General features: G+C 41.5%; 1 protein-coding gene across 4 annotated transcripts in view; it reads left to right on the forward strand.

Moving 5' to 3' along the window:
• The window catches only part of mcf2la (mcf.2 cell line derived transforming sequence-like a), a 141,944-nt gene that overhangs the window by 123,797 nt on the left and 8,147 nt on the right, over positions 1-10,000 (forward strand). For 3 of the 4 annotated variants that reach the window (XM_072915865.1, XM_061985150.2, XM_061985152.2), the window contains 8 exons: positions 3,720-3,812; positions 3,906-4,031; positions 4,114-4,335; positions 4,431-4,523; positions 7,376-7,454; positions 7,528-7,591; positions 7,670-7,770; positions 7,957-8,040. In XM_072915865.1, coding sequence (XP_072771966.1) covers positions 3,720-3,812; positions 3,906-4,031; positions 4,114-4,335; positions 4,431-4,523; positions 7,376-7,454; positions 7,528-7,591; positions 7,670-7,770; positions 7,957-8,040 — 862 coding nt within the window. The remainder of the gene's footprint in view (positions 1-3,719; positions 3,813-3,905; positions 4,032-4,113; positions 4,336-4,430; positions 4,524-7,375; positions 7,455-7,527; positions 7,592-7,669; positions 7,771-7,956; positions 8,041-10,000) is intronic. The other variant, XM_061985151.1, reaches the window with a different exon arrangement.

A 10,000-nucleotide genomic window follows, 5' to 3' on the forward strand; every position in this document is an offset into this window, starting at 1 on the left:
GCCAAGGATGTTAATATATATATATATATTTTTTTTAACGTTTGTTTATTGATTTTCAGACACATTCAAATGACATGAATTGTGCATGGGTGAAGTGTCTTGCTCAAGGCTAGGCTCATCAGTGGCCTAGTGGTTAGAGTGTCCGCCCTGAGATCGGTAGGTTGTGAGTTCAAACCCCGGGTTGAGTTATACCAAAGACTATAAAAATGGGACCCATTACCTCCCTGCTTGGCACTCAGCATCAAGAGTTGGAATTGGGGGTTAAATCACCAAAAATGATTCCCGGGCGCGGTCACCGCTGCTGCCCACTGCTCCCCTCACCTCCCAGGGGGTGGAACAAGGGGATGGGTCAAAATGCAGAGGACAAATTTCACCACACCTAGTGTGTGTGTGACAAGCATTGGTACTTTAACTTTAAGGACACAACGGATGTGACTAGGATGGCAGAAGCCGGGGATCGAACCAGTAACCCTCCACTCTACTAACTGAGCCATGCCGCCCCCAACAAAAACTAAAAAAATACAGACTCCATGGCAGAGGTGGGTAGTAACGCGCTACATTTACTCCGTTACATCTACTTGAGTAACTTTTGGGATTAATTGTACTTCTAAGAGTAGTTTTAATGCAACATACTTTTACTTTTACTTTTACTTGAGTATATTTATAGAGAAGAAACGCTACTTTTACTCCGCTACTTTTACTCCGCTACTTTTACTCCGCTACTTTTATCTACATTCAGCTCGCTACTCGCTACTAATCTTTATCGATCTGTTAATGCACGCTTTGTTTGTTTTGGTCTGTCAGACAGACCTTCATAGTGCCTGCGTTTCAACAAATACAGTCACTGGTGACGTTCACTCCGTTCCACCAATCAGATGCAGTCACTGGTGACGTTGGACCAATCAAACAGAGCCAGGGGTCACATGACCTGACTTAAACAAGTTGAAAAACTTATTGGGGTGTTACAATTTAGTGGTCAATTGTACGGAATATGTACTGTACTGTGCAATCTACAAATAAAAGTTCCAATCAATCAATCAAAAGTGTGAAGGAAAAAAGACCCTTTTTTATTTCAACCGTACATCCTGTCAAAAGCCTAAAGACTGACTGCACAGTTCCTGTCTTCACAATAAAAGTGCCGCTCCATCGCGCCTGCGCTTTCAAAATAAGAGTCTCCGAAAGCCATCGCAAACAAGCTAGCAAGCTACGGAGTTTGCCGCCAATGTATTTCTTGTAAAGTGTATAAAAACGAATATGGAAGCTGGACAAATAAGATGCCAAAAACCAACCACTTTCATGTGGTATTAGACAGAAAGGAGGAACTTTTTTTCTCCTCCATTTGAAAACGTGGACGTTATCAGCTCTACTGTCTGATTCCAATCAATGCAAGTCATCAGAATCAGGTAATACACCAACTTATATTCTTGTCTTCATGAAAGAAAGGAATCTATATGTTAAACATGCATGTATAATTATTAAAACACCTTTAACATGTAAACAAAAACGGCAAAATAAATAAATATAAATTATATACTGTATGTATCAATCAATGTATATGTATGTATGTATATATATATATATATATATATATATATATATATATATATATATGTGTATATATATATATATATATATATGTGTATATGTGTGTGTGTATATGTATATATATATATATATGTATATATATATATGTGTGTGTGTATGTTACTCATCAGTTACTCAGTACTTGAGTAGTTTTTTCACAACATACTTTTACTTTTACTCAAGTAAATATTTGGGTGACTACTCCTTACTTTTACTTTAGTAATAAATCTCTAAAGTAATAGTACTCTTACTTGAGTACAATTTCTGGCTACTCTACCCACCTCTGCTCCCCGGACAGACTTTGATTGATTGAAACTTTTATTAGTAGATTGCACAGTGCAGTACATATTCCGTACAATTGACCACTAAATGGTAACACCCCAATAAGTTTTTCAACTTGTTTAAGTCGGGGTCCACTTAAATTGATTCATGATACAGATATATACTATCAGATATACTATCATCATAATACAGTCATCACACAAGTTAATCATCAGAGTATATACATAGAATTATTTACATTATTTACAATCCGGGGTGTGGGATGTGGAGGGTCGGGGGGTGTTAGGTTTGATTGATATCAACACTTCAGTCATCAACAATTGCATCATCAGAGAAATGGACATAGGAACAGTGTAGGTCTGACTTGGTAGGATATGTACAGCAAGTAGTGGACATAGAGAGAGAGAGAGAGAGATCAGAAAGCATAAGAACAAGTATCTACATTTGATTATTTACATTTGATTATTTACAATCCGGGGATGTGGAAGGGGGGAGGGTGTTAGTTTAGGGTTGAAGTTGCCTGGAGGTGTTCTTTTACTGCGGTTTTGAAGGAGGATAGAGATGCCCTTTCTTTTACACCTGTTGGGAGTGCATTCCATATTGATGTGGCATAGAAAGAGAATGAGTTAAGACCTTTGTTAGATTGGAATCTGGGTTTAACGTGGTTAGTGGAGCTCCCCCTGGTGTTGTGGTTATGGCGGTCATTTACGTTAAGGAAGTAGTTTGACATGTACTTCGGTATCAGGGAAGTGTAGCGGATTTTATAGACTAGGCTCAGTGCAAGTTGTTTCACTCTGTCCTCCACCCTGAGTCAGCCCACTTTGGAGAAGTGGGTAGGAGTGAAGTGTGATCTGGGGTGGAGGTCTAGAAGTAATCTGACTAGCTTGTTCTGGGATGTTTAGAGTCTAGATTTACAGGTCTTGGAGGTGCTAGGTTACCAGGAGGTGCATGCGTAATCGAAAAAGGGTTGAACGAGAGTTCCCGCTAGAATCTTCATGGTGCTTTTGTTGACCAGAGAGGAGATTCTATAGAGAAATCTCGTTCGTTGGTTGACCTTTATGATTACCTTGGTTGCCATTTTATCATAGGAAAGATCAGCCTCTAGAATAGAACCTAGGTAGGTGACCTCATCTTTCCTGGTGATAACAATGTCACCCACTTTTATAGTGAAGTCACTGACTTTCTTAAGGTTGATGTGGGACCCAAATAGGATGGATTCCGTTTTACCCAAGTGTATGGATAGCTTGTTGTCAGCGAGCCAGGTGCAAGTTCTACAGACTTCAGCACTTAGGATTTTCTCCACCTGTGACTTGTCCCTGTCTGATACCAGCAGGGCCGAGTCATCCGCAAACAAGAACAATTCACAGTCGCATGCTGATGACAAGTCGTTTATGTATATTAGGAACATTAAAGGCCCCAATATACTGCCTTGGGGGACTCCACAGCTCACTGAGAGGGGGGGGTGACACGGTGCCGTTCACCTCTACCTCTACGTCAACATAAAACCACTGGCAGCTGCATTATGTTAAAATAATTCCTAAACGGACATTTATCCATAAAAATATGGAAAAGCCGCTGATGTGTTTGATGGAGAAGCAGCTTTGAAGAAGATACTTTATCTAAAAGTAAATGTTTCCTTTTAAAAGGCACGTTAAAATAATAGTATTTTGTGGGGGCCAAGCACCAATTTTAATTGATTTAATTTCAATGACCGACGTTCAATGTACGAGCTGCATCACAGTTCCAATTAAACTCGTATGGAGGCACCACTGGATATTGTGCGTGTACGATCAATCCCTCCGCCTCATTGCTGCACAATACAACCGATCAATTGTTGAATGTTTGTGCACCAGGAGTGTCAAAAGAAGCTGGAGCATAAACTTGGATTGGACTCCTACCTCCTCAAACCCGTCCAGAGAATCACCAAGTACCAGCTGCTGTTGAAGGTGACATGGCGCGATGGTGGGGTGTCAAGTTTGTGTGAGGCAAAAAAAAAAGTGACTGTGCGTTCGTGTGTTTGTGTGTGTGTGGGTGTGCAGGAGTTGATCAAATACAGCAAAGGTTGTGACGGCTGCAGCGACCTCCAGGAAGCTCTCTCCTCCATTCTTGGCATCCTAAAAGCAGTCAATGACTCCATGCACCTAATCGCCATTACAGGATATGAGGCACGCATGCATTTTTAGCGAGGTAGATCTTTTTGTGTCTGTGCAGCTGGGGAGTGACGGTGGCATCCGTTTCTGCTCTCAGGGGAACCTCTCGGAGCTGGGTCGCTTGCTGATGCAGGGCTCCTTCAGCGTGTGGACCGAGCACAAGAAAGGCCATGCGAAGGTGAAGGACTTGGCCAGGTTCAAGCCCATGCAGAGGCACCTGTTCCTGCACCAGAAGGCCCTGCTCTTCTGTAAGAGGAGGGAGGAGAACGGCGAGGGATACGAAAAAGCTCCATCTTACAGCTTCAAACACTCGCTTAATGTGAGTCTGCTGCCATTTTAGAAACACAATCCCCACGTATGGTATTATAATGCTGCAAAAACTCTCTTTCCCCCTCTGCCTTTTCCACATCTCAGATGAGCGCAGTGGGAATTACAGAGAGCGCTAAAGGGGACAACAAGAAGTTTGAGATTTGGTGTAATTCAAGAGAGGAAGTCTTTATCGTCCAGGTAAGTTTACGTTGCTATTTTGGGTTAAATGTAGAGATGTCCGATAATGGCTTTTTTACCGATATCCGATATTCCAATATTGTCCAACTCTTAATTACCGATATCTACCGATACACACAGTTGTGGAATTAACACATTATTATGCCTAATTTTGTTGTGATGCCTCGCTGGATGCATTAAACAATGTAACAAGGTTTTCCAAAATGTGGAAAAAAGTGCCAACATGGCACTGCCATATTTATTATTGAAGTCACAAAGTGCATTATTTTTTTTAACATGCCTCAAAACAGCAGCTTGGAATTTGGGACATGAGGAGGTTGAGGTTGGGGGGGCGGGGTTGAGGTGGCTGGTAGGGGGGTGGCGGGGGTGTATAAGAATTAGTGCTGCAAAGGGTTCTGGGTATTTGTTCTGTTTTGTTTATGTTGTGTTACGAGGCGGATGTTCTCCCGAAATGTGTTTGTCATTCTTGTTTGGTGTGGGTTCACAGTGTGGCGCATATTTGTAACAGTCTTAAAGTTGTTTTTGTTTTCACCCTCTTTTTGTGCCCTTGTGTGCATTATCCTTTCCATCCTTATCCTTTCCATCCTTTGTAACTGAGCTACTGTGTGGAACATTTTCCCTTGTGGAGCTTTAAAGTTTGTTTAAGTCTAAGTCTATAGTCCTGATGCAATTTGATCAGTACCTATAAGACAGGGGTGTCAAACTCAAATACAGAGTGGGCCAAAATGTAAAACTGAACAAAGCCGCGGGCCAAGGTTGAACAAATTAACCTTTTAATAGGGACCCAAACAAGTTTTGCATTAAATATTGAACAAGCAAGGCTTATATAACTTTATAGTGACATGCAAAATCGAGTTTCAAATAATAATAATAATAATTAAAAAATATCAATGGCATATCAAATATAATTTAAATAAAAATTGAATGCCTCTTTTCTATTTGCAGCCTTCTGAGGTAAATATCAACATTACTTTTTCCACAGGCTAATAAATTTGAAAATAAAATAATGAATAAACCAACCATTCAGGACTTTAAACTGCTCAGTTTGCAACACACTGATCTAATCTGATGTGCCCAAGCCAGATACCTGGCATCTTTTCTTGGATGCCAGTTCATTAATGTCGGGGCTCAGGCTTTGAGCTGAAGCAACCTTCATTATCGAACAAAGGTGTTCGTCAGTGATTATTTCTCGTATTCCACAGCCTTGGGGGTGTGCCTTACAGGCACTGCTTTTAACGTCCTCTACGAGCTGACGTCACATCCGCTTTTCATCCCTTCTAACAACGTGCCCGCCTAGTCACAAGATATGAGCGGCTTCTGTACGCACACACGTGAATGCAACGCATACTTGATCTTCAGCGATACAGTTCACACTGAGAGTGCCCGTATATCAACTTTAACATTGTTACAAATATACGCCACACTGTGAATCCACACCAAACAAGAATGACAAACACATTTTGGGAGAACATCCGCACCGTAACACAACATAAACACAACAGAACAAATACCCAGGACACTTTGCAGTACTAACTCTTCAGGTGTTGTGCCGGATAATGCACCACCGGCGTAGAATGCACCCCGTGACGGGAGTGTTATATCAACTAAAGCTCACACTTAAAGTTTCCACGTGCAACATTGAATCTGTTTAAAAAAGTTATTTAATAAGAAGCCAAAAGTGCTAAAAAATAATGTTCGTGTTGGAGGAGTTGTGAATGAATGAAATATGAAATCTGTGCTGCAGTCGCTGCTGGGCCACAACATTAGGTACACCTGCAGACTGCAGCACGGATTTCATATTTCATTCATTCACAATTCCTCCAACATGAACATTATTGTTTTTGCACTTTTGGCTTCTTATTAAATAACTTTTTCAAATATATTTAATCTTGCACGTGGAAACTTTAAGTGTGGGCTTTAGTTGATACAACACTCCCGTCAGGGGGTGCATTCTACGCCGGGGGTGCATTATCCGGCACAACACCTGGACGCTACAATATACACGCCCGCTACCTCCAAACCCCGCCGCCCCCCCCATACACACACACACGTTGTAGCTTCCCGGAAGAGTTAGTACTGCAAATACCTGCTGTTGTGTTACGGTGCGGATGTTCTCCCAAAATGTGTTTGTCATTCTTGTTTGGTGTAGATTCACAGTGTGGTGTATATTTCTAACAATGTTAAAGTTTTTTTATACTGGCACCCTCAGTGTAACCTGTATCGCTGAAGATCAAGTATGCGTTGCATTCACTTCTGAGTGCGTGTTAGAGCCGCTTATATTATGTAACTGGGCCAACACTTGTTGGACTGGACGAAAAGGGGACGTTTTAATTCTCGTGAGGGGCACTGAAATTTGGAAGTCTCCCGGGAGGTTTGGCAAGTATGAGAGTTAGCGGTGTACCGCGGCACCGCTGCTGTATATGATCGGCGGGCCAGCTCTAGTGTTAATTTGTTATCTCCTCACGGGCCAAGTGAAATTTGGCCCGCGGGCCAGAGTTTGACACCCATGCTATAAGAGTACAGATTTGTGTACCCATCCTATGGTTCAGTGAAAACTATGTCATAAATGTGATTTTTTTTTTTTTAATCTAGTTAATGGTATGTGCGGTTTGTGACTCCTGTCGTTGAAACTCTTACTGTTCACTTTACTTGAAACGGTGTGTCTCGGCCTGATTGTAACCGAACTGATTTCAGCTGAAATGTGAATGCTGGACCAATGTTAAAACAAGGACATAACAGAACTATACCCCTAGTTTTAGTTTAAGCTGGTCAAATACCGCCATGTAATGCAAAAGGAACTGTTCCACCATTTTCTGTTTCACTGTGCTCCCGTTTCACATTGTCACATTTAGGCTCCATCGCCTGAAATCAAAACATTGTGGGTGAATGAAATCCGCAAAGTTCTCACCCAACAGCTGAAAGCCTACAGAGGTATTGTGCGCTCCCACATACGTGCTTCAGTGACTTTGGATGCGTTCGTAACCTTCTGTCGAAACGTTTGCAGACGCCAGCCAGCACAAGAGCGGTGACTCTCCAACCCACACCAGCAACAGCTCCATCTCCCTCAGGTTGGTGGTGAACCCTTTTAGACCTCAATCTTGCACCTTCATATTGTGGTGGTGATGTTATCTTGTGGTCTTCAAAAGCCCTTTTTGGAGCAGCAGTCAAAGGAACCAGAAAAAGCAAGAGGAGAAGAAGGCGGAGGCTAGCCCCACGTCCGACACCAACTCTTCCCCCAGACACAAAGGTGAATGCTCTTGAAGGCGTCTAGGGTTCATTTTAAAACGACTCTTGTCTCTTTCACTGATCTGGACTCCTACTCTTCTTCACTTCACCACCCTCGCCCACCTCGTTTCCTTTTGGCGTTTCCCTTCTGCGTTTGTGATCGCCGTCTTCTTCTCTCGTTTCCCACATTCCACCGCATTGCTTCCAGATGAGACGCTGACGAGTCCCAACACGGACAGATCCTCTGTGGCTAAAAAGCGATTTACTTTGCAGGGCTTCAAGAGTCCAAAAGGTAACCTGAACAAACCTCAAAGGGCCTCAAACAGTGGTACCCCGGTTTTTGTCAGTGATCAGTTCCAAAAGGTCCCCCAAATTGTACTAAAACCACATGAATTTTTCCTACAAGAAATAATATACATCTAATTAATATCAACAGACACATTTTGGAAAAATATTATGGTAACACTTTAGTATGGGGAACATATTCACCATTAATTAGTTGCTTATTAAAGTAACAAAGACTAAATTAAGTTATTTGGAGACTAGGGGAACATATAAGGGTTATGGTTAGGGTTACTAATAAGTAGAGATGTCCGATAATATCGGACTGCCGATATTATTGGCCGATAAATGCTTTAAAATGTAATATCGGAAATTATCGGTATCGGTTTCAAAAAGTACAATTTATGACTTTTTAAAACGCCGCTGTGTACACGGACGTAGGGAGAAGTACAGAGCGCACTGCCTTTGTGTGCCGGCCCAATCACATAATATCTACGGCTTTTCACACACACTAGTGAATGCAAAGCATACTTGGTCAACAGCCATGCAGGTCATACTGAGGCTGACTGTATAAACAACTTTAACACTGTTACAAATATGCGCCACACTGTGAACCCACACCAAACAAGAATGACAAACACATTTCGGGAGAACATCCGCACCGTAACACAACATAAACACAACAGAACAAATACCCAGAACCCCTTGCAGCACTAACTCTTCCGGGACGCTACAATATACACCCCCCGCCACCTCAAGAGTTGGACAATATTGCAAAATCGGATATCGGCAAAAAAGCCATTATCGGACATCTCTACTAATAAGCAATAATTCTGAGGTTATTGGGGGAAGACTCTTAGTTAATGGCTTACTGGTTGTATAATAAGGCCATGCAGAATAAGGCATTAATAAGTACGGCGTGGCGAAGTTGGTAGAGTGGCCGTGCCAGTAATCGGAGGGTTGCTGGGGTTCAATCCCCACCTTCTACCATCCTAGTCACGTCCGTTGTGTCCTTGGGCAAGACACTTCACCCCTTGCTCCTGATGGCTGCTGGTTAGCGCCTTGCATGGCAGCTCCCGCCATCAGTGTGTGAATGTGTGTGTGAATGGGTGAATGTGGAAATAGTGTCAAAGCGCTTTGAGTACCTTGAAGGTAGAAAAGCGCTATACAAGTATAACCCATTTATCATTTATTTATTTACTTAATAATGACTAATTAAGAGCCAATATGTTACTAATTTGCATGTTAACAAGCAACTAATTAATGGTGAATATGTTCCCCATACTAAAGTGTTACCAAAAGCTTATATGGCCTGCACATCAAATTAGATTTGTTTGCCCTCAAGTGACACAAATTAGATTTTTTTTTTTGCCAGTCTAAATGCTCCAAAGTCCTTCAAATCTGATCTTTTCCCATTAAATTCAGGCCACATCAGGAGGTAGTCCGAATCCAAATAATCTTTTCAAATGTGTGCACAAACAATAGGCTACATGTACCGTATTTTTCGGAGTATAAGTCGCACCGTAGTATAAGTTGCACCTGCCGAAAATGCACAATAAAGAAGGAAAAAAACATATTTAAGTCGCACTGGAGTATAAGTCGCATTTTTGGGGGAAATGTATTTGATAAAACCCAACACCAAGAATAGACATTTGAAAGGCAATTTAAAATAAATAAAGAATAGTGAACATAACGTTGAAACAACATGCTTTTTGACTACCGTATTTTTCGGACTATAAGTCGCAGTTTTTTTTCATAGTTTGGCCGGGGGTGCGACTTATACTCAGGAGCGACTTATGTGTGAAATTATGAACACATTACCGTAAAATATCAAATAATATTATTTAGCTCATTCACCTAAGAGACTAGACGTATAAGATTTCATGGGATTTAGCGATTAGGAGTGACAGATTGTTTGGTAAACGTATAGCATGTTCTATATGTTATAGTTATTTGAATGACTCTTACCA

This window comes from Nerophis lumbriciformis, linkage group LG23 (genome assembly GCF_033978685.3).
Source record: "Nerophis lumbriciformis linkage group LG23, RoL_Nlum_v2.1, whole genome shotgun sequence".
Taxonomy (NCBI): Eukaryota; Metazoa; Chordata; class Actinopteri; order Syngnathiformes; family Syngnathidae; genus Nerophis; species Nerophis lumbriciformis.